Source organism: Pelmatolapia mariae, linkage group LG10_11 (genome assembly GCF_036321145.2).
Source record: "Pelmatolapia mariae isolate MD_Pm_ZW linkage group LG10_11, Pm_UMD_F_2, whole genome shotgun sequence".
Classification (NCBI taxonomy): domain Eukaryota; kingdom Metazoa; phylum Chordata; class Actinopteri; order Cichliformes; family Cichlidae; genus Pelmatolapia; species Pelmatolapia mariae.
This window is the reverse complement of record NC_086236.1, coordinates 32,273,202-32,299,304: the sequence shown is the minus strand read 5'-3', so window position 1 is coordinate 32,299,304 and position 26,103 is coordinate 32,273,202. Positions and strand designations below refer to the sequence as shown.

Sequence of the window (26,103 nt, the reverse complement as noted above, 5' to 3'; positions counted from 1 at the left end):
CGCTTTATGCGCATTCATACCCGCTATATCTGCTGTTGTGGACATCGCGTATTGGAATACAATACGCTTGTCACCCGCAACCACCGTGGTGTTCTGTTACAACCAGATGGCGCCCGTAGCCAAAGAAGTGTCTCTATGGTTTAGAATGACATTTTTCTTTTTCTTGCCTATAATTGTCATCATATACTGTAACAGTATGATTGTGTACACTGTCAAAAAACACATTCGAGATACTCGCTTTGGAAAGCACATAACACGCACATACCAACGGGCAAAACTGTTACCCATGATCACTATTGCATGTTTTGTGTGTTGTTGGACACCGTGGGTCGTCAGTGTGTTATATTTTCGGTCACACAGAAGGTGCAACGTGGCAACAGTATTGAATGTTTGTACGGCTATCGGCCATTTATATTGTTTGTCAAACCCTGGTTTGTACATATTTGTGAACGCAAGACGTAGCGGTGATCTCCGTAATGTCAACAAGAGCAGTTGTACAAGTGTCTAACAAGATAATGACATAGAAGTGTGATATATGATGTGCATATCTGTATTATAAAGAAATGTATATAATAATGCAATTGTCAATAAAAACATGTTTACACCCTGCAAGAGTTACCAAAAACGCAAATGTTTCATATGTTTGTCTTGTCCCCCTTCTATAAAAAATAAAATAATCGAAGAACTCAAATAGCTGTAGTACAACAAAATTTTTTATTGTTATTTCACATCATATACACAATACCCGTCATACAAACAAGCTACCGTTTCTTGTACGAACCGCGCTTGGAGTCTTTATGTCTTTCGGTGTGGTCAGTAGAATCTGATATATGTTTACGTTTCTGTGTCCGCTTCCCCGTTTGCGTAGGACACCGTGATACATCCCGTCTTCTTTGTTCTCCTGTGTTATCGACCCAATCGTACGAGTGTGTTCTCCTCAATGCTAGTGCCGCTGTGCCGTCCGACTCTCTGGGTGTAAACCCAGACCTGTTCATTGAGACCATGGTTACAGCGTAGTCTTTCTTTAACATCTCGACCGTGAAAATGTCATCTTTGAACACCCTGTTTAGCACCTCGCAGGCATCTTTCCACTCCCAGTCTTCCTCCAGTTCGAAGAGATAGTCTCTGTCCACGAGCTCTTTTCGCAGGTACAACTGATCTTGATGATATGTAGTCCTAGTCTTACAGAAAGAACTCATGTTCTTCACCGGTACACCTGCATAGTCTCCGGAATACACCGTCAACCTCGGTCCGTGGAATGTGGTGTGCGGACCCGCTCGCGATTCTTTGATGTGCCTTTCGTTGTAAGCCAGAGGCGGTGCTCTCTCACCCAGCGCCTGAACCAGAACGGCTCCGTAGTAAAGCGGTGCGGAACACTGAAAGGTCTCGCCTCCAAGCGCACATCTGTTGAAAGTTAGCTCATCCAAGGGCTTCACGCCAGCTGTGGCTTCCAGCACTAGGGACATCAGCGGGTCGTTTGTGAAATCTAATGTGAACGACAGCATAGGACACTGAGGTTCCCGCTCTAGCGCGTCAGCCTCGTGATACTGCCCCATTGCATTCCCAGCTTCTTCCTCGTTGTCATCGGTATTTTCGTAAGCCTCCACCATGGCTGCGCTGACTTGGGTCCAGAATCCCGCGTGAGAATCCGGAGCATAGATCGCCAACATGTCATACACCATTTCCAGCGATAATATTACAGAGCTCACCTTCCTGTTGTTTTTCGTGCGGCCTCTCTTTACGTGTGATGGTAACTGGCTGTGTGACAATCTGTACGTACACAATTTCCGAGTTTTCCGCTGGCCATGTCCCCCCGCGGATCTTGTGGGTACCTTACATGTAGAGCACAACATCATCATTTCGTGAGCCGTGTCCGCGTTGTCCTCGATGTGATCCGTGGAAAAATCCATTTCCTCTAACCCCGAAATCGACAAGGTCTCGTTCTTAATGGAAGTCTTTAGTTTTTGCTTGTACACTTTAGTCAGAGTGTACCCCAGCACTCTACAAGCAAACCTTGCCTGTGAATCTAGAGCGCGAGGACATATGTCCGGAAGACAGGCCGCTGTGCACAATTTGTAAACAACATTGGTTTCCAAACACAGTTGTCCGAATGACAGTTTGTTCAGAGCTTCCATCCTGTTCTCGTTCAGCTTGGTCATGAACTCCTTTGTGTCCGCGTAGTCGGTCCTCTCCGGGATTTCTGTCCACGGAGGAATCCATATATCAAAGACAAAATGACATGCTAGCTTCATGGCCTCTGCAAACACCAGCTGGTTTATGCAAAAGGCAACTCTGCGGCCCACCATCTCCGCGCACTCGATGTGCGTGCCGTAGAACGCAGCGATACATGCTTCTCTGGCTCTGTCAAACCGTACGCTGAATTGCATGACCTCAGAGTCTGCGATCATAGTAGCGGACTGTATCAGATTTTGCCTGTACAGGCACAGCGCTGCAATCACGTCCATGTTACGCGTCTTAACCGTGTTGACTATGTCTGTAGTGCTTCGGGTGGTTGAGACTTCTTTCGGATGCTCAGATTCCATTATCAGACACCTGTCCGCCCAAGCGTCGCTGATGAAACCCATGGTGTTCGTGTTCCACACGAACCCGCAATTGTGCACGGCCTTGTATTTTACCGTGGCGATCTTACCCGTCATGGGGTCTTTGGTCACAACGTCGCTTTCCAAAGTACTGGTATCCAAAAGGTTTTTAAATGTGTTGGGGATGACGTTAGATTCCTTGTCTATAGCCTTGTTGGTTTTCTCGTGTGCTATGTGCGCGTCGTCTATCATCACCACGCACGCTGTTCTATTTTGCTTGTACTTGAACGCCATCATCGTGAACGACGTGAGTCTCTCAATGCAACCCGCTACTCGTTGGAATTGATAATCCAAAAGGTTGTTAGCGTAACTCTTGCCTTCCCCCGGACCCGTTATGTTCAGCAGCATGATGCGTTCCACGGTGTATCTAGGCGCAGTGTTTGTTATGATGTAGTTGAAGGTGGTCGAGGCTTGAAACAGTCTTGTTACTCCCATGGTGTCGCAGAACAAGTGTTTCACCACGGCTGCGTCGTACACTTTCACCCCGTCGTGTTCTACGTTGGGATCGAATGCTCTTCTGCATAGCTTTTGATGGGTGTTTGGCAGGTGGTGCCCGAGAGATAACGAGGAGTTGCCTACAGCTTCGTCTGCAAATCGATTCAGCCCAATGTAGATTGAGTCTCGTTCTCCGTACTTGCGTCTGGTCAAGATGCTGAAAACCATATCTGCTATCAGTTGAAACTGCCTGCTACCACGATACTCATCTTTCAGTTCTTTGCTCATACGTTCCAGTTTACCCAGATGAGGGTGCAAGTGTGCAAGGCAATAGCTTTGGTCACATTTGCTCGCGATGAAAGGATGCTTTTCGGTGTAATTGTAATAACAAGCATACGCAAAGTAACACCGTCCACTGCACTGCGCGTTTTCGTCTAGGGGGTCACGTCGACTGCAACTACAACTGTCTCCGTCTAACATCACGGCTAGCTCGCGAGTGCTTCGTTTACTACGTATTTCTTTCAACACGGACTCTATCTCAGTCTTGTTCACGGGTACGTGTTTATGAAGCATGCTCCTGCAAAACAGGTCGGGGGCCTCAGGGTCTATGAGTGTGTCTAGAGTGTATTTGAAAACAATCAGCCCCCTCGAGTTCACTTCAGACTGGGAACCTCTCGCTAAATCCAAGGTGAACTCCCTGAGTTTTTCTAGATACGCGACGTCGCGTGGGACTTCCGGGTTGTACGTAGCCATAACGCTGTGTTCTAACCAGCGGTTTGGTCCTAAGCTATCTACGATGGATCTGAATAACGCTACGCCTTCGCCGTGGGTGTGAATGTCCGTCATTGCGCGTATAGACCGGTCCAGAGTTCTCAGATTCAAGCGTGCTATGCTGTGGGGCAATAACACCGCGGTCTTCCGTGACTGACAAACCGGAGTGTACAATGAGCCCTGTAGATCTTTCACTATTTTCTTGTCTAATTTGTTAGAGTTCCACATGTCCGTCACGATGTCCAGCCAATCGAATACAGCGGACAACTCTCCTTTCTCGTCCCTCATTACTACCATCGCGTTGTTCAACGAGGATATTTTCTTCCTAACCAGTTGTAACCGCATAAACGCGTTAAACGCCTGTTTTTGAACTTCGCTCTCGTCGTCTTCTCCGCGGTCCAACCCGCTGCTTTGAAATATGGACAGGTTGTCTGTGTTCAGTAGATCCTGTAGATAATTGTCGAGTGTAGATCCCAGGTGCGAGGAGTTCAAGTGGGTTTGCGTAGTAGTGTCCGCACTCACAGTGTCATGGTCTCCATCCATGTTGAGAACAAAACAAAACAATCTACCGTGAGCGTTATCCTCACGGATGGGAGGCGACATGGTTGCAAAATCTGGATCCTCTAGCGTGACTTGAAACAATGTGCCTTTGCAACAATACGTGAGATAAAGCAGCAGCTGGAAAGTGGCTTTGTCGGAGGTTGATAGCGCTGAGAAGGACAATTCGTCTGACGGAGCGTCGTGAATGACATCGTTGGCCACTGCCAGGAAAACAGCTTTCCTGTTACGGGGTACAGTGATGCTGTCAAAAACTGCGGTGTCTCTATCGATATTGGGCAAGCTACATTGTCCATTACTAAGTACGATTTTGGCAGGTTCGTTTGACATTGTGTGTGGTTTAGTTTGTTTTTGATGGGGAAGGGTTGACGATCGAAGGATAGAGTGTGTAAGCTACACCATCAAAATGGCAAAAATGTGTCATGGTGTAAATATCGTCACCACGGATCGGGTTGTTGTATATACGTGGTGTTTCATCATTCTCATCAATGGTACCGGTTGCAGGATAAACACTTAGGTCGGGGACATACGCCGGTCGGGGAAAGGTCATGTGCACGCCGGTCGGAGATATACGCCGGTTGGAGACTTATTGTTTATACGCCGGTTGGAGATATACGCCGGTTGGAGACTTATTGTTTATACGCCGGTCGGAGATAAGTCGGTTGGAGACTTATTGTTTATACGCCGGTCGGAGATATACGCCGGTCGGAGATAAGTCGGTCGGAGGTCGCAATTACAACTAACATTACAGAGCGATTGAATTGATTTTACATTGTATGTTTTGTTGTGTAAATTGCAATAAAAAACCAACACCTGCGTGTGGATGACCTACACATGTCACTTTTCCATCACGGCTGATGTGTTGATACAACATGGATAAACCCCTGCCATTTGTGGAACACTTCCCTGACATATATCCTCAGCTCCGAAGTGTGGATGTAGATCGCGAACCCACACTAGTTGGAGTGCTATTCAAATCGATCTTTTATCACAAAGAATCCTTGCTTTGCAGGGGACTGGTGATTCGCTCCAGATGCACAACATATCCTGCCTACACCACGGTGACCCTGCAGGTCTCCGGTATAACGCCTGTGGTGGGTTACGACCTTGACATACTTGCCACTGAAAAAGAAAATTGGGACACAGTGAAAATAGCATGGGGCAGGCATTTCGCTGCGGAACCGGTCGTGACAACGGTTCTACACGAAGATATAAAGAGGAAAGTCACGGCGGCTATTTTCCCTTTGACATCCATATCCAAGGCATCGTGTTACATGAAAAATGTACGGGGAGCATTGACGTTTGGAGATTTCTGTTCAGAGAGGGGCTACTACTTAACCAGAGATGGCAACACTCCGGCACTGTGTTCGAACATCATGTTTGGACGGATGTATTTCATTCCCATGGACAAACTTAACGGCACCGTGTCCCCATCGGACCTGGTCTACGACCACGACGCGTCCGATGCAGAAGCTCGCTCGTTTGACCTCGCTCACGTGGACCACTTTTACAAAGCGGCATGCCTGGACATCGAAACCGTGTTCGATACGAGTTTCAGGGACCCCACGGTTAGGTCTGATTCTTTCGCATACAGGTTCCCACATTGCACAGAAGCCACGGTGGCCGATATGAACACGTGTCGTAATAAAATGATGACGCTTCTGAAGGAGCAACAGAAACAGTTTCCCAAGCACATCAAACGAGTGTCTATCCCCAGTCTGCCCTCTGACATGCCGGGGCAGCAGCACGAGATCACGTGCGTTTCCTTAGTTGTTATGAACTCACACAAGCCTAAGCCCATAACAGGTCATAGGAAAAAACTGTTTGTTGTCTACAACAAAAACAAAGCGACTAGGCAACCTTACCCCGAACCCGATCTAGAAATCGCCAAAGCTGCCGGTATAGACAACGTGAACCGCGTGGTGTTTCACGCGTGCTCAGGTGAGCTCGCTTTGCTGGAGAGAACTATATTTCTTCTACGATCACATGACGTTGAACTGCTGTACGTGTACAACGCAGAGTTTGACATGCGCGTGCTGAACCAACGCGTACATTTTTACTCGGACCCCAGTTACCTGAAATCCCTGGCCCCAGACACCGCAAAGAGATGCGAGAAGCTTAAGCGCATGTGGACCGGATTGTTTGTAGCTAGAGAGTTTGGTGTAGACGCAGAGCCGTTGTTTCAGTTTGAAAACGTACGCTTTTTGGAGATGTACAAAGAACTGCTCTCAAATACAAGCGTTGTACTTTCAAGCGGTGCGCTGACGGAATACAAAATGATGCAGCTAGCGACACACGTAGACAAGTTCAACAAAGACAAAGCCAAACTTGGTCACTTCAAAATGAACAGCTGTGGCATGAACGTGATAGACCTGTACAGAATGGCTGGTACCAGGGACATCAAATACGCCTGCACCAGCATGAAACTGAATGACGTGGCTCCATATGTCGTCGAGAAAGCCAGGAAAATACACAAGAAACCCCGTAAAGATACAAGGAAGCTGTACAAAGTTGCGGATGTGAGTTATGATAAAATGGACGGTATGATAAGCATGGGAGGTAAAAACTTGTTTGCGGTGCTTGTGTATAACTTGGTAGATTCCCTGTTGTGCTGCAGACTCGCAAAGGTGATGAACCCTGTCTCCGCTCTGTTTCACCGATGCAGGACCACGCTCAACATAGACGTGGTAGTTCACGGCAGAGGGGACATGTTCAGCGGATTTGTCCAGAGCATCCATTCGGTGCAACTGCCGCAATTGAAGTTTACGCTCGACACTCTGAGAGTGAAAGCTGGGCCTGTTGGCGCAAAGGAACCCGATCGAGAGAGATGGGACCCGAAATCACAAATGTCAGAAGGACACGGTGAGGCATGGAAAGGAGGCGCGGTGTGCGAACCTCTCACTGGACTACATTACTCGGGTCCGGGTATGGGGTTGGAGTTGTCCTTTGACTTTTCCGGAATGTACCCTTCCATCATGTGTGCGCTCAACATATCACCTGAAACTACTGTGCCCTGGCCGCCGGCCGTTTTTCCTCACGACTTATCGGGGTGGATTTGCTACAGCTGGGAAGCTGAAGGTTTCGAATACGCGTCCTTGATTCTCAAGTACGACGAGACTACAGGCTCGTACGCACGGGCACCTGGCGTGTTCGCCTCGTCGGTGGAGTATTACCTGAATCAACGTGCAGGCTTCAAAACAAAACTCAAGGATCCGACGCATAGCGACGCGGAGCGAATTTATTACAAGTTGCAAGAAGGAGAATGTAAAGTAATGGCCAACTCGTTCTACGGTACCGCGCCACACCCTTGCGGGCCGCTCATATCTGGACACGGCAGGCAACAGATTGCGGTGGTAAACAAATGCGTGTCTGACTTTTATCAATACAAATGTCCTGTGGTATACGGCGACACGGACAGCGTCATGGTAGCGGTGGGCTACGGTCCCGGTGAAGCTGTTGAACAAGATGTCCCGGACACCGTCCGCGACAGACAGATGAATGCGCAACAAGAACAAGCAGCGCTGCGCCAATTCGCCTACAGGGCTCAGGAAGCAATGCGTTCAAAGGTGAAGCGCGCGGGAGAGCAGGTGCCCGATTTTCTGAACTATGTGCATGTGGCTCTAGTAGAAGACGTGCTACGGAGAATGTACGTGATCGGTCGCAATAACAAGTGTCAAAAGCTCATCCGTGATCCTCAAGGCGCTATCACCAAAGACGGTTATCCTGTGTATCTAGCACCTGTCCCTGGAGCGACAACTCGTGTTCCTGTGACCGAAGCGTTTGTGAAAGACAGACGGGTGAAACTGGAATACGAAAACAGTTGCTCGATATATTGTCACGTTGCCAAGAAGACGTACATGGCCCTGACACACACGGTGGACGAGACGAGCGACCAACTTTCCTCGATTTCGATTAAGGTCAGAGGACTGGCAGCCTTCAAGAGCATGAGATCCCCATGTGACTCGGCTGTAACGGACACATTCATATCCTGTGTGATGAAGGGAGATTGCATCAGGTTGGAAACCGATCGCGCTACGTGCTTCTCTACAGCGCCGTGGCATCGGCTTGAACCCGGAGATGACATACTGTACATGAAGAAAGACCCTGAGTTCAACGAGTCAAGCAGATGGACCGAGCTCAATCAAGCAGATGACTTTCTAGCTCCACACAGAGTCCTATCGGTTACGACCGTGGAGCTGCAGAGTAATCAGACTGCGGTTTTGGTCAAGTTGCAAGACCTTCGTAGCACGGATGCTAGACCCGTGTATTGTTTACGTTTGTACAAAGAAGGGATTTACTGTATGAACCACATGTTTTCTAAAAAGGACAGTGTCCTCAGGGACCTGCTCGCTACCAAAGCATCCGAAATAATCGCGTCTAAAATGGGGTTAGGGTTGTTCCCTTGGAGCACCCTGATAAAATCAGCAAAAAACAAACATTTTAGCCAACAGACGTTAGCTCGTCTCAAAGTAGGCAACGCTAACGTGAAAACAACCTACGTGGAGCTTACTAAGACTTGGTTACAACGGATCACTGGCCTTTCCGTGAAACCCGTGGAATGTTACGAGTTCTACAAATGCAACCCCTGTGAGGCGACTTTTTACAGATACCCGTTGGCTTTACAGGCCACATCGGGCTGTTTGACTGTCATGTTTGGAGGTTCGTTATTGTGTGAAACCAGCCCTGATCCCCATGACTCTACTCTGTCCGAGAGCCAGAATGATAAAGAACAGTGCGATGAACCGAACTCTTTATCCGTACAACACAACAGTGATGGGACTCAAGGGTATCTGATTGACCATCCTTATCAGCCTGGAAACAAATGTTACGCAAAGTCAAGAGTCACAGTGTCTCACTCTGCAGATCGATCTTTGGTCAATCGTTCTGCCAAACTCATTGCGCATTGTATAATAGACTTCTGTCTGCCCCGCTACATGTATAGCGATAATTTTGCAACCCGGGCGGTGTACGAGGACTGTAAGAACCAATTGCTTGCGTCTATTCGTTGTGTCAAAGACCGTTTGAAAAGGGCCAACGCTGCCTTCAACTGTATCATGAACACTTGTCCCGAACACATGCTCCCAGCGTGCGGCGAGCAAGAAATGGACGCGATCATGTCAAATCGGGAAAGACTGAGCCGACTCGCTGGTGAAAAACTCTTAGCGTGTAAAAGAGTACTGCTTGATGACATTGGACTTCGCGCGGGTGATGTCTACGGTGACATGTGTCGCATGCTAGGAGAATCTCTCTCCGCGTTAATTCAACAAGGTGCAATTTCCACCACGTGCGAGCCGCCTCACAATGATGACAAAATAGCAATATCGCTACCAGTCACCATGCTCAACACAGCAGGACTTTCATCCTCACAAGGTCAACTGTATGTCTCTAAAAATGAATTGTACGAAAAACCCCTCGTAGACCTCGCTGGTATCATATACCAAACCACACTCGTGTTACAGATACATAATCCTAGCGCATTCCAAAGTTCTGTCCACACGTTATGTCCAAGCAACACACTTTGCATTATGCCCTACTCGATGGCCGACGAAACGGCCATGTCCATGTGGATAGATCAATTCAAAAAGCTTGAATGGTTGACTGTGACACCACTTGCGGAAGAAGACAAGCGACCGGGTGTGCCGTGTGACAAGAAGCAGGTTTCGTACCACTGTACGGGTTGTAAAAATTTCTACAGGGATCTTTTTGCAAACAATATACCCTTGGACAGTGTCTTCTCTCATGTATATGGACAAGATAAAACCCGTAGAATCGGTTGCTGTGTAAACGAACGCCCTTTGCTCTCGGAAAAACAATCATCATCATCATCATCATCATGAAACGTATTATATACGATCTCGTTTGTGATGTTAGGTTCTACACAACTAAAGTTGAAGCAGAGAAGCAGCAACATCACAATGGCTTTCAGTCACAGCGATTACACTTTCTCTCACGCGATGAAACCCACCACAGACACCAGCCGCCCGGTGGTATTCAGCGTCGACCTATCGGACTTGATACAACGAGATGGACACAGTGCGCTGTTCTCCATTGACTCTATGACCCTTACCGCATACAGGCAAGAAACTTGGGACAAGGTGCCTGTAAAATTTGCGCTGTTAAACGGAAACATGACCAGGGTAATAACTCACGACCCCACCAAACTCTCATCGAAGTGGTCTGTGGACCTTGGCTTGACTGGCAACTCAGTGTCATATAAAGACCACTGTGACGAATTACGTGTCAATATAGCCGGACTAGAGAACGAACCGTTCCATCGCACCATGCCTATATATGCAGAAGAAAACAAACAGGGCGCTTTAAACGTCTTGGGATTCATGATGTCACGAAGCCTATGGGTCGCAGATAAAGCCAGAGGAGCGTTGGATGTCTTGATGACATCTAAAGTTCCTGAGTTCACGGTACATTGTAACATGTGCGGGCAACGACGTGTAGTCCGCATTCAACAGAAAGGCTCTGATGTATCTGATTCATTTCTAGTGTTTCCCTTGTGCGCAGACGGACACGTATGCACGCCCTTGAGCGGCACTTCGGTTGATCGCGCGTATCACGCTTTATGTGATATCATGGCTTTGATACGATGCGCATATGCTGACAAGCTGGATGTTCTGATGGGGCCAAATGATGCGCATACCGAGGCAGATGAGTTATACTCCTTCGATTGTATACCGTACGCCGACCAACAGCGAGATGCGATCGGGATACCTTATTCATCTGTAAAACAACTGACCTCTCTGTACCAAGCATTGAGCGAATACGCTGACAGTTTTGTTGTGGTGGACACTAAGATGCCCACCGTCAAGGTGCTGTTGGAAAGCTCTTGCAATAACATCGGCCTAGTGACAGGGTCTTTGGGCATTACAACAATATACGGATCCACCGTTTACAACATATACCAGGGACTGTGTTCTCAGCATCGCTCGAGCCTAGATGGCGAAGAAGACGCACCTCCCTGTAATCTGGTTACCAGTGTGCAGCTCACCCCACAGGTGATGTTGAGACGCATACCGTTGCCGTTCGCCATAATTGATAAAATGGATTTAGATATGTGGCGCACTTATTTTTTCAGGAGGCCCTCTACGTTGTACTGTTGACAACATGAAAAGATTGCCAGAGTTTGTATTTATATATAATACAGAACAATTATACCCTGATACACGAATTGTTTTTTATGCTTTACACATTGCACCATTTGTTATGTGTGGAGATTGAAATAAAAACTCAAATCAAATAACTGTTTCATTGTATTTTTATTGATACCACAACTGAAATTACTGTCACAACACAATACAAAGTACAATACATGTCGTAATCAAAATAACACCTCATTGAACTTGCAGCTTCAGCCTTGAAGCATGGATGTAGGAGGTTACCAACTGTGTACTACATGAGCACGGTGTAAAAACACGTAGTTGTTAGAGCTACACATAACTTTGAGACTTCCGATGGTTGGATACGTAATGTGACTATCTCCGTCCATCATTACGTAGCCCAAACGTGCACTAAATGTGACGACCGTTGTCCTGTCAGCTGTAACTATGTCAAATAGGTATCCGGGCACGTTTCTGCTTGAGTTGTAATAAAAAACTGTGTAGGAATATTGACTTTCCTTCACACATTTCTCTATGTCCTCATATGTGATGTTCTCACCGGTGACTTCGTTCGCTCTCCTGAACCAGTTTTCCGAATCTGGTAGCTCATTTATTTCTGTTACCATTGCGCGCAAGGGAAGGCGTTGTGCCTCCCCTAACTCTCCGCAGTACGAGACACGACATGGTGCTCCAAACAACACGAGAGGACCCTCGTCATCCGCTTCAAAAAAGGTGAGAGGGCACGCGTCATATAGGCGCACAGGGCTCAGTATTATTGGCCTTTTCACGGTTGACACAACGTGTGCCACGCAAGATATAAGAGAAGAAAAACTTTTGTCTGTCACCGTGGGACATTTGTATTTGCAACCGCACAGGATGATGTTGTGGGTGATGACACACGGATGAGCTCGTATAAACATGGAGCACATAATTCCGGGATCAATTGACGTAGGACCGGAGATAATAATTGCTCCGTTGACAGAGATATTCATGTGGTGTAGGATTGTAGAAAAACTAAGGGTGCCCCACCAGCAACCACCTAGATATTCTATGAATTGATCCCATGTTTTCAAAAGTACCGCACAGGGTGTTAACGGCTCTTCTTGCGCTGACTCCATGGGCTCGTGGTCAAAATCTTCGTCGTCAGATAAAGTATCAAAACCGTGATGTTCTTCGCGGACGGAGCCTCGACCCAATGCTCGGCGCCCGTCGTGAAAACATGCCATTGGAATGCGAGAGTCGTAACGTAAAGGCTCAGTGGTTCCTTGATCGCATACGTTACAATCGCCATCCTGAGATTTAACGCACTTCACCAAATCATAGTGTTCGCGCTCGTTGATGAGATATATACTTCGATCCCAGGTTGGCTTGTAATGAGTACATATCCATTTACCAAGGAAGTACGTGTATATTCTCAGTTGTAACATGGCCGCCATCGCTTGTATCTCTAGCTCGCTGACCCACGAACCCACACGGCTGATATGTTCGAATAGAGCCTCGCGTACGTTTAGCCTTTGCATGTATGATGCAAGACTAGTTCGGATCTTTACATGGTTCTTTTCTGTGTTGGATACAGCTTTGCTGATAGCCCGGAAAAAACAATTCCCGTCACCTTTCACCGTTGTTATTTTACAAGGTGGACCGAGCGGTACAGCGATGGGATCCCTTACGTCGTTGTCATCGGAAATGTATTCGATCTTGAGTGTATCGCATATGCACTGCTTAGCGGCAGTGTCCAACGGAGTGAACCGATCAAAATCCTCATTGTATGTCACGCTCTCGATGACACAGTCTGCCATGATCACCGACTACGTTTCTGCATGTGTTAGCAATAGTTGCGCAACAGTAAATACAATGGGTTTCACACTTACGTGCATGTGACATTAAATAAATTGTAATCCATACACCTAAAATAACTACTTCATCTTATTAATGACACCGAATGACCGAATAGTAAGTGCTATAAGCCTGTCAACGCAGAACACTTTTTATTTTTTTTACGTTACGATGGGCGGTTCGCAGAGTTCCTACTTTGAAGAGGTTCGGCAATTTCTTCATCGTACTTTTCCAGGATTTCGCTTGGACAATACCTATAAAGAATTGACTGCAAATCTCGTGTTCCACACATGGGTCGCAATGCGAAACGCAGGAATCCCGGATGGTACTAGGCCATTGAACGGAATATATTTGGATTACGTATCAAAACTGAAAAAGCAATCCGCTGAGTTGAAATTACAAGGAATTCCTGTGATGATCGTATATTCTCGCCGAAAACTACCCCTTAGTGAAGAGAATAAAATGAAATCTCACTTCGAACAGGAGAGCAACATTGTCATGTTGTGCTTGGAAGACATGTCTCACATTATACCTCCTAATAGCTACAAAGAGTACTACACAGATAATTTGAATCTCTTGGATTATTTGCGCATAGCTGTGATCTATCATGCTCATCAGGTAATAGAAGAGCTTTTGAGCAAAGCTCGGACAGAGGGTAAAGAGGACTATGTCAATTTACTTTTAAACAACAATGGGAACGCGATTATGTACGCTGACATGGACATTGTGTTCACTGAAAACAAGGTACCCGCGGTTTACGCAAAGCGCGGTATGTGTTCGTGGCCTGAATTGGACAATCTGTTCACACACGATTACTTTGACATGTCTAGCCTGACCCCACAGCTACGAAGAACCATCGAGGACCACGCTGCTGTCTTCCGTATGGACCCGAATGCTATTATCCAGTATGTGTTACATGGAAATGCTTATGGCATCGCAGATTGGATCGCAGAGCGTCGGGGGAAGCCATGGAAGGCCTGTATTGCGCAGGGAACGAACACTATGATATTCATAGCGTATTCTGCTATACCTATCTTCAGGAAGATGGGGTTGAGTTTCAGTGTCGATCTGCACACAAATCCTGATCGCAACATGCACACAACAAGCGATCCTCTCTACAAAGCCAATCACACACTTATATACCTTCAGCTTCTTCCGTGGATGGCTCATTCTAATGATAATACCTGGGTACCACCAGGAGCTTATTCCGTGGATGGCTCATTATAGTGATGTGAACCTGGGGGTTCCAGCTTGATCACAACAATGCTCAAGAATTCCATGTAGCGCATGTGTATATGAATGATTAACATTGTTTTTGAAAAATAAAAACATGACACGCAAACAACTTTGTACTTGCGCTTTATTTTTGTCGACACAACAGTTATTGCGCTTGATGGTAACAATGTGTTGAGTACTTACAAGGCCTATGTGAAGTTACGTATCATAACATCGACACAGAAGGTTTTGTTTTTTGACACCGCAAACACATAGATGTCAACACCGGTGCAAGCAGTGCTACTAAGCCTATTGCAATGCCCAATGCTACATATAATCCCATACCGGTCTCCTGGTAAAACGGGTTGCTGACAGAATCACTGTCTCTCTCACTCACAGGATTTCTCATTCTACACGTAATGTTTTTCACATTCCACAAGTATCGTTTATTTGAAATCTCCATCTCACGGTCCCCGTGCCTCCACTCTCCATCGTCCAATGTCCAAAGGTACTCGACAGGATCGGCTTTGCTCACGTCTCCTTCGCACACTACCGTACAGTTCGCTAAGGTTAAGTTACACAATACCGGAGTGACGCGCGCCGTGGGTTTGGGCACATTCTCGATTATAGAAATCCAATATTTCATGTCTTGCACTTGATTGTTGAGTTCCACGGAATACAGTCCGGTGTCTGATAGAGTCCCGTTCTGGAATACCAAAGTTCCTGTCTCCGTGTTCAACATTGTTCGCCCTCGGAATTTATTGTAATAGGTGAGCGGAATAGAACCTTCCACCCATTCGGCAAGCAGATTCTTGTTGTATTTCCAGACCACGCTGTACACCCGCTCAGAAAGCTTGTGGGGGACCAACCGGACCGTATCGCCAAATCTTAGGTGCGTCAGCTCTTGGCAAAAGCTGATTGTTCCCAAGACCATCACCGTAACAATTATTACCATGACCGGTGATGCCATGTCAGCAGAGTATATAACAAGTACTTCCTGCAGGATAGCCGTTAATATCTCTACATGCTCCCACAAAGAAACGAATCGGGTGTAGCTACTGATGACAATTTATTTCTGTGTATAATTGTGCCTTGGGCTGAACCCGCGTACCTATGAGGATTATTTGTTTCCGACCGGCGTATAAACAAAAATGTCGTGTATATGACTATATATATACATGATGGGCGAACACACTGTCATTTATATTATATCATCTTTCGAAATACTCACGGTATTAATATTTCGCGCATACCGCAAAATACAATGACACTCTGGTAGACTTAACAGAAAATTGAACATAACAACCCACCATGGACATTGCAAGGCGTAAGCGGCCAAATGAGCGGCCTATGGCTGTTCTGTCACCGGTGTGCAGAAAACTGTGGCAAGAAGTCAGGTTGGGAGTAACCACAAATATAGGACACCAGTTTTCCATGACATACGGCGTTAACTGTGGACTGCCGTACGTTACCCTGACGAGTATCCCTCCACCTTGGGAGCACGGCACTCGTATCGACCTGGAGACCTCAAACGGTTGTGAGCAGCAGTTGTCCCGATCGTTGACTGTTCCGCTCAGGATCTTTCTGGATCTGCTTCATGTGCACCTGACGCACAATGACGAGAAATATCTGCACGCGTACACCACCCAAACGCCTAACCGGCAGAATCCTCAGGATTACGCATTTCGTTGTAAGGAAGGTGGTTGTCTAAAACAGATAGGTTGCTTCCACTCTGTGACTATTGAGCGCACCGTGGACGCTGAAACCCGTCTCAGTGTGCCTCAGCATACCCTAGGGAATGACAATGGCTGCAGCAGGATCCCAGAAGTGGCATCCGAACACCTGGTCTACCCGGGTATTCCAACTGTGTCTTGTACTATGGCCAGATACCCGTGCGGTCCGCTGTTTCTCGCAATGAAAGGATGGTCTATTCTGAGCCGCGATGGCTTTGTAATGCGCATGCTCGACGTACCCGATGACGTGGAATTGGTGTTTCCCTTATGCCACAGCGAGCACCTACCCGGTCTGGTGGCCGTGATTCACCGCTGGCTACAAGAAGATTACCAATCGATGGGCTTGATGATCACATGTGCGGTGTACGACAAGATGAAGCTGATACCCAAGCCGGTATCTAAGTATAATTACAAATATAACTTACCACAGACATACAATATATGGCCAAGCACATGTTACGTGACCGACATGTGGATTACTACATACGGCAACGAACAGCTCAAAATAGAATCTAATTACGGGCGTGTTTTTCGAGGGACTATGCTCGAGTGTCCTGCTAGCATGACTCACCAAAAAACATTAGCTAGAGACCGCGAATATGAGATGGAGCAGCAGCGAGCACAGAATCCAAGCCTTACGGAGAACCACTTACATCAGACTCCGGGTCTTTCTGATAGGTACTATCCGATGACTTTAGACGGCGACATCCAGGCCCCCCCTGCGCGTCATCGACCTGAACCCAGACCCGATGCCGAGATCCAGATCCCCCCTGCGCGTTATCGACCTGAACCCAGACCCGTTACATTGGAGGATCAACACGTGGCCTCTGCAAGCAGCGTTGTGCACACTGGAATGCAACACGAGATCCTCATACCCATCAAGTTGGACCGTCCCGACGTCGAGCAGTGCCCCATTGCCAATGCTGCCGGTTCCTCCGGAGCGAAATGGCAGCACGTAGCCTTAGGTGATCCGGACTGGGATGTTGGAAACGCCTTCACTGTTCGTTATGACCAGACTCGAGGTCCCCGTTCTTTGATATTCGAGACTGTACGTCCCATACTTAAAAAGGGACTGTCTATTCACCTCTATGAAGGTGGTTACACGTGTCCCGCTTATAACGAAAGTGTCACCGTGCCCGTGAAGATATTCCTGGATTTACTGACCACGCTTCTCACACACGACACAAAGTGTGAGTCCGATTACTATAATTATATGCCGTGCGCCGAACAGCCTTTGAATGTTATGAAGGGGTTGCCTGCAAGCTGTCCAGATAGTGGATGTCACCATGAATATTTATTTGACGCTGGGGATGAGATTGATCCTGATGCTGTCGATGATGCTGTCGATGATGATGATGATGATGATGATGATGATGATGATGATGATGATGATGATTGCAACAAAAATCGTCCTCGGTGTACAGTCACAGTACCACAGCCGAGCGACCGTCATTCACTAATGACCGGGCTCACAGGCTCTGTATGTTGTAGTATGAACAGACAGCCCAGAGGTCCTGTTTTTCTCACGACCTCTGGTTGGCTGGGGACAAAGGATGATGAGAAGTCTGTCATGATGCCGGCAGAGTTCGATGACATCGAGCACGTGTTCGCTTTATGTCACACCGAGCACCTGGCGGGGTTTGCGGTCGCATTTCACAAGTGGCTGGATTGTGATTACCGCACCCTAGGCCTATCCGTGACATGCCACGTTCCCAGTCAAGTAGTGCTCGTACCTAAGCCCACCACATTGACAAAGGACAAGAAGAGCTACCGTTACACTCCCTCAAATTTGGCCAAGCATTGGCCTCAACTCTCCGGTTATAGCTTAAGTGGGATGTGGCAGACCACGTATAACAACACCCCGTTGTCTGTAGAACCGATTTACGATCTCTGTCGCCTGAAAATGCTCAAGTGTCCCTACAGTACGAGACACTCCCGTGCTGACAAACGGTAGCCGCTATAATATGAGGGAAATACGGATATTGTTATGTGTATATGTAAAAAATGTTTTCTGTGTGGTCTTTCTATTTCCACAGAACAATACATACCTTCCATTTCACATTCATTTTTGTACATGTTCGTATGTTTGGTTCGCATTAATAATAAAGGTGTCGTACATTGTCTTCGGGTACCCATGGCTTTTTCTTTAAAAATAAAACACTGTGTCGCGTGTTTGTGATATGGAAATGTTATATTTTCCTATTGTAAAGATGGCTCAAAAAATACATATGGTTGAATGTTTACTTGCTTTATACAAATACATGTGTATGTGTTCCGGGACTACTGTCACGATCTCATGATGTGAGTGATGCTTGTTGTATCCCATATAACCAACACAGAACACTCTGTCTGCGTGATACACGGAAGAAAGCGACACCGGTTTGATAAAGCATGTTTATTTTGCACATGAGATAAAAGAGTACTACATGTAAATTTCATTTCAGTCAAATCAAGAGTATAACAATCATTGATGACAAGCAGACGCGTGGTACAGACGGTTAGGTGACGTGCAATAAAGTGAGAATGACACATATCTGGTGTACACGCCTAACGACTGGATATAACGTGTCCTCATCTCATTTTTTTGACGCTTTGCCTTTGTTGTGCCAGTGTCTCTTACTATAGGGACAAACCAGCATTGGTTCTCGGAATACACCGTACAGCAGTTCCACGGACAGCGGACGGTGCTCGTAGGAGGTTTCCCACATACACCGTTGCTTACAACCGGAGAGCGGGGGCCAGTACATTTCCACGTCTCTTGGGGTATACCCCTCAGACGAGGGCGTGGGTATGAGCAATATCTCGCTCGGCACGCGACATGCAACCGAAAGGCCTAGAATGCGATAGTCTTTTTCCAACCACTTGTGAACAGCGGCCACCAGCCCTGGTAGGTGTTCCGTGTGACATAAAGGAAACACGTAATCAATCTCATCACCATTAGAGTCTGACGGCATCATGTCTTTCTTCTCACCATTACTTTTCAGCTTCCAGCCACTGGTGCTAATGAAAACTGGACCTCTGGGCTGTCTGACTATACTACAATCTATGGGTCCTACAATGCCATTTAGTAGCAAATGTTTATCGTGTACTTCTGGTATCGCTAAAGTAACAGGATTATGAAAAACATCACCACCATCATCATCATCATCATCATCATCATCATCATCATCATCATCGTCATCATCATCATCATCGCCCCTATGTGAAAACGAATGGTAACATCCCGCATCCTCGCACGTTGAAGGCAAATCCTCAATCAGATGAGCAGGGTCGTCGTGAAATGGAAAATAGTCTTTGTAATGACTCTCATACTTTCTGTTGTTGTGTGTGAGAAGCATGTGCACTAGATCTAAAAAAATCCTCAAGGGCAACGTAATACTCTTGGTATAGATCATCTCAGAGTTGTTATCACAAAGGACCGTACACCTCTGTCCAGATCGAAGCGTCTGATGGTTACCGTCGAACGTCACACAAGGCAGGCCGCTACTGCTATCGTAACGTACAGTGAACGCATTTCCCACATCCCAGTCCGGTTTGCCTAACTCCACGTGTTGCCAGATTTTCATTTTCGGCCTCGTAATCGCTACGGGGTACTGATCAACATCAGGCCGCTCCAGTTTGATGGGTCTGCGTATCTCGTGCTGCGTTGCAACGTGCGCGACGCTACGTTCGTGTCCCGGGTCCGCGTGGTGTTGCGCTATTTCGGTCAGGGCCCTTGCGGGTTCGGTCACTGGGTATTGCTGAACATTAGGACGCTCCAGTTTGATGGATATGGGTATGTTGTGCTCGCGTTCATGTACAACAGACATGCGTTTGCGATCGCACATCCGCGCTCTTATGAGCGTTGCTGGTGTGTGATAGTAGTATGTCCAATGGTGGGGACACCGGACCATAACATGTCGACATCTACCGTACTCTTCTTCTACGGGCAAGATCTCACTGTCGTACATAGTCTCCCACATGCACTCCTCGTCTGTCATGGGCCAATATTTTCCCATGGCCCACTTTGTATACATATGACACTCTGAGGCCGTGGGTTTTGGTATCAGCGTAATTTTCTTGGGTACTGCGCATGTAACCAACAACCCCATTTGCTGGTAATCCTCTTCCAACCACTTGTGAACAGCCGCCACCAACCCTGGCAGGTGTTCCGTGTGGCATAAAGGAAACACGGCTTCAGATTGTTCATCATCATCTCGCGCTGTGCTGACCATAGGTATTTTATGTCCTGCAGCAATGGTAATGTGCCAGCTCCCGATGGCAAGAAACAGTGGACCGCAAGGGTATCTGGCTATAGTACAACGGACACGTGGAACGCCAGTGTACCGCAAGTGTTTTTCTGCTACCTCCGGAATCCTGATGTGTTCGGTGTCATTTGCTACACTATCTTGACGCACACAGAGGCGTTCTATGGCATCGCTACTATGATCTATGGACACAGTGTGAGAACACCCTATCTTTGAGCAAGTATTACAGACCACGTTGTGAACGGGCTCTTTCCAGTCAGGAATCCGATTGTCGTACAGGTGTAGATATTTTTCTTCATTATGCGTAAGATGCACATGCAGCAAATCCAGAAATATCCTGAGTGGGACAACTACTTTGTTAGAAAAACGCTGTTTCGTATTCAGCTGCTTGGTATCCATATCGGTTGACAGTTTTACGGTATTGGCAGCCCGGGGATGCATGCTCATCACCGTCACACACGGGAGTCCAAGCGTCACATCGTACGTGATGAAAAATTGGTTCCCCACTTTTAAATGCGGCTTGCCCAACGTAACTTCTCGCCAGTTTTTCCTATGCGACAGGTCCCCCGCAACGACATCCACTGGCTGCTCGTTTGTGCGCTTACGGTTTGCCATGTTATTACTCATGTTTGCTTGAGCGGCGCGTTTCAGATCATGGAATAGCTGGGTATGGGGTTTAACTGCAGTGTGATGTATTAATAAGGTGTTTGTGTGCTGTGTTCACATTGTACAATAAATACTTGGTGAAAGGGACCGTGCTTTCAGTCTAAGCGTGAATACCAAAAAACCCCGGGACTCCGTGGAGACACTGAGTGTCAGGAGAGGAACCACAAAAAGAAAGCATCATTGCTCATAAAAAAAGACTATTGTCAGAAGTGGGATTCGAACCCACGTCTCCATGTGGAGACCAGATACCCCGTTTGGTTTAACCTTGAGTCTGGCGCCTTAGACCGCTCGGTCATCCTGACAGCATGTTGAAATAATAAAAAAAAACTCCTATATTCGACTCACTGTGTCACTAGGGGTTTGTTTTTTTGAATCAGATAAAAATATACGTTGGTCAGGAACGTGTAATACTTGAGCGAACACCCATATATTCTAGGTGTTTTCGTCCACAAAACCTCGGTTGGGAAAGTTTATTAGTTGAGCAAACATACCTGCATTTTAGGTGCTTTCGTTAACAAAAACCATGTTTTGAGAAAAGTGTATGTGGTCATAGTAGTTCAGCGAACACCCAAATATTCTAGGTGTTTTCGTCCACAATACCTCGGTCGGGAAACATTATACTGTGGAAATACACCCCCCCTTGGTTTCTAGAAGGAGGAGTTAAAAAACAAGATCTATAAAAACAAGCGCTGAATCCCGGGACTTTTGTATCGTTACGCTTGTTTTTGATCAACATCATCAGCAGAGCTTTGACATGTCTTTGACGCTTATCCTTGCGACTGTGCTCCTCGCCGGCGCTTCATCGGCGGTCCCATACACCTGTGACGGTTGGGCCGACACTGAAACTCTACCCAAGGGAATGACCTGTTACACGGACTATGACAGCAAAATATTTTGCACTTATGTTCGTGACCAGACTACCGTAGACAAAATCTGTGATCTCATGGCCATTTACAGGTCTCGCTATGTGTCCTATGATTTGTCATGCACCATGGACTCCAAATCGGACCGATGTGTGATGGCTCACGAGATGCCTTACGCGTTTTTGAGTTTTCACGTACTGAACCTGCGCATGACCTGCAGGGGTTCTAGTGTGGAAGATGAAGTTGTGGTGACGGGCAGATTCAAACCCTCTTGCAACGTCCAACTCGACAAACCCACCGTGTCTTGCGCTGCTCACAACTGCACATTCAGGTCTTACGAGCACGAACGGTTCCATTCTACCGTGTCCTACATGTACCAAGTTTCCAAAGACAACGGAGTCACTTGGTCTGATCCTAAAAGGCTATCAGGTCAACCGACCGAAGACACCACTTTTGTCGTTGAGGGTCTCGAAGACGGTGTTCCTACATCCATCAAAGTTTCAGCTGCTTACACGCCTGAGGACAAGTACGGCGTCACCAGCAATTTTGGACAATTCACAACTTTCGAATGGACTCCTTGATTCTTCAACTCTAGGTTGCCGCACATCAAGTGTATGACTTTGGTGTATTGTTTATGTATTTGGGATGCGTACATGGGCTTTGTTTTATGTCTAACAACCTGATATGTTTTTGTATAACTAACAACACAACCCCCATTGCAGATAAGACAAACTATATGTGTTTTATTTTTGTGTCTTTTTTTAAATAATCCGAGGCTCGCATTGTATGTATCGGGCTCATTTATGTGTATTGTTTTTTTTTTTTTGCTTTTTCGATCAATAAAAACCCAAAGTCTTGCTGAATCCACCTTGGCATTACCTTCATTTTTTTCGTGGGGGTATGCAATTGGGGCTATGTGAATACATCCAAAAAACCAACATAAGCTTTCTGCTAAATCAGCTACGGACGTACTATTTAAATGAAATTACCTAGACTACAAACATGTTTGTTTAACTACACTTTCCCGACCGAGGTATCGTGTTCCCCGACCGAGGTATAGTGTTCCCCGACCGAGGTATAGTGTTCTCCGACCGAGGTATAGTGTTCTCCGACCGAGGTATAGTGTCAATATCTCTTCTTCTCGACAAACACCCTAACATTAAGCACACCTGCTCTCAACTGCATCAATTTCTGCAGAATAAATAATATCGACAATAGAAAGATAACCCAGGAGAATATAATGGACGGATACCGAACATATGTCGACCGCCTCACAAAATCCCGTTGTGAGCTGATCAGAGCGGCCAACAAGCCCAAGCTGGCATTAATCGCCGACGCCCTGATGGCAAACCGCTGGATGTGCGGAGAAAGCTACGAGCAGTTTATGAACATGGCAACATCTGCGGAGCAAGCTAGATTTCTGATTGATCGTGCCTGTAAATATGGAGAAAAGTGCGCCGCTGTTGTTTGGCAAATGTGGCAGCCATTGGCGCCGGCTGCAGCATCCACACCATCTTCTTCATCAGTAGTCTTGGCCCAGCATTCTGTTTCCTCAGCCATACTGAATGCTTTGGAATATCTGTCTTCCGAGGAAATCTCACTTTTGAAATTTCACATGAGGTCAGGAAAAGACTTCAAGTTGTCACAGGTGGAGGAGTTAAACACACCCTGTGCCCTGACTAAAATCATCAGGTCCAGATTTCCTGGAGTGAAAGCCATATCAAAGCTGGCCGAGTACCTCAGAAAGATGCACAGGAACAACACCGCAAACGAACTGGTGCAGAAGTTTCAGCTGGATGACAGCCTCTCGGTCTCAGCTGAGGAGGACACCGGCAATAACTCTGAAGACCTGACATCCTGGATGGAGACTTCTTCAACCTCGTCACCTAGCCCAACACCTGCAGCCGTAGCCTCTAGCGACACTTCCTCAACACACAGCGGGCAAAAGGATGTTCGGTCTAGCGCTGGACCGTATCTCTCCCAGAAGAACGCCCGGCGGGCCATGACTTACATGCACAAGGCCACCTGTGCCTTCGGAGACCTGGCAAAGTCAGACGTCCGCAGATTCTGTTGGTATCTCGACCTATCTGACAAGGCCCCGAAGAAACCAGAAGATTTGCCAGCGATGATCATGGAAAGTGTCAACTGGCACACCCCGTTTGCTCATATCATCCTGACAGCTACCCTGAGTAAAATACCCCGCATAGACATAGTTGAGCAGCTGCAGGCAGCTTTCGACTCCCAATGAAAATATGCGTGTGCAACACTGTGATATTGTATAACGATGTAATCATTCAATGTATTCACTATTGTAATCATTCAATAAATTCGTTATTGTTACACTGAGTACTGTATCACGGGAGTATTTTTTTCCACGGATGGCCCGTACCGTAAAACCACACTCCTTTGCCACACAAAACACCCAGCAGACCGGGAACGCCTGTAGCACATTTCACTGAGAACTACAGAGGTGGAGTTACACTTAGAGCTGCCAGCAGAGGTGGAAAGGACACCATCTTTAGTTCATACTGTCATCATGCTAGCCGTGAAGATACTTCTCCGTTAAACCGATGTGTAAATTTAAGACTAAAAAATGAAAATAAATGAATTACATTTATTTTTTTATTCACGTTTGTTGTCTGTGTCTTGTTTTTGTTTCGGCTCATATGGACTTCTTAAGATATAAAATGAGGTAGGAATGGGCCATGCCCGGAGACAAGGATGAGGTAGGCCACTGAGAGCTGAGTGTAATTGGGGTACAACGCAGAGAGAACCAATTACTTTATTGTGTCCGGATACACAGGTCTGCAGAGCCTGATGAAAAAACCCGACCGAGGTACAAACTGTCCCGACCGAGGTATAGCAGTCTCCGACCTAGGTATAGCAGTCTCCGACCGGGGTATGAATACGATCATGAAATAAACCCAATATGTGAAAAGAAACACGTTCTGTGGTAGCAGCACAACAGAGGGTTTGTATTGTGCTGTATATAATGGCTTCTGTTACATCTACGGTACTTTGCTGGACTCTATTATTTGTTTGCTTACTTGAGTTTACATCTGCAGGTGAGTTTTTTGATAAACAACACAAAGCGTATTACAATATCCGGATGACACAAACACTCATCGCTAACTCCCTGGTTATGTCTAAAATGTTGCTACCTGTACATTGCACACTTTCCTGTCTTTGTCCAGGCGAGATTCTGGTGGTTGGTTCAAATCTTCCCACCCTAGCTGCTCCGGGTGACACTGTGGTGCTGCCGTGTCACCTGGAGCCCACCTTTGATGTCCGGGGTTTGACGGTGGAGTGGTCCAGACTAGACCTAAAACCTGACCCGAACGACCGACTCAGCCGAGTGGAGTACGTTCACTTATACAGAGACAAAACGGAGGTCCCAGATATGAAGATCGCATCGTACGTGGGGAGGACGCAGTTGTTCGCGGACGCCATGAAACACGGGGACCTTTCCCTCAAGATTACGAATGTGTCCGAGAGAGACGCAGGCCGATACCGCTGTTTCATACCAAAGCTACATAGCCGGGTGAAATTTACCGTCGTCGAACTTCTAGTTGGTGAGATCAAATGTCTTCGTTGTGGTGTTGCGCGGTGGCAAACTCATTCGGGCTACGGTGTGGTGACGAGCGTTAACTCTTTTTTTTTACGGCATTTAGATTCAGCATTTGCCAGAAACTCAACAACAGAAGCACCGCTGCAAACACCAACGTCCGCATATCATCGAGACACTACTTTAACAAACGGTGAGAACAACATTCTGACAGTTCTGTGGACGATTCACATTTACCCTTAAAGTGTGCATTTATTTACTGTGCAAATGTTGTTTTTCTACATCAGCAGATCGAACCGGGATCCACGTGATCGTAGCTGTCCTTGGCATACTACTTTTGGCTGTTCTCTGCTTTGTTGCATATCGTTCTCGCTCCATTTACTCATGGTGCGCTGCAATTAAATTAGCGGGTTAATGTCACATCTTCCTCTTACTACATGAGTATGCAGTTACGACAATATCCTCATCCTTGCCACTTACTGTGTTACTTAGTTTTTTTGTCTTA

The 26,103-nt window shown here is 46.7% G+C and overlaps 1 protein-coding gene and 1 non-coding gene across 2 annotated transcripts; both read right to left on the bottom strand.

Annotated features, from left to right (window-relative positions):
- Window positions 1-14,750: 14,750 nt before the first annotated feature.
- On the bottom strand, window positions 14,751-15,458 carry LOC134635363 (SLAM family member 9-like). Its single transcript, XM_063484754.1, has one exon. It carries the CDS (start codon window positions 15,456-15,458, stop codon window positions 14,751-14,753), a length of 708 nt encoding a protein of 235 aa, XP_063340824.1.
- Window positions 15,459-21,371: 5,913 nt separating this feature from the next.
- Window positions 21,372-21,472, bottom strand: trnal-caa (transfer RNA leucine (anticodon CAA)). Its single transcript is given in 2 exon segments — window positions 21,372-21,417; window positions 21,435-21,472. It is a non-coding gene; the product is annotated as a tRNA-Leu (tRNA).
- Window positions 21,473-26,103: the final 4,631 nt, after the last annotated feature.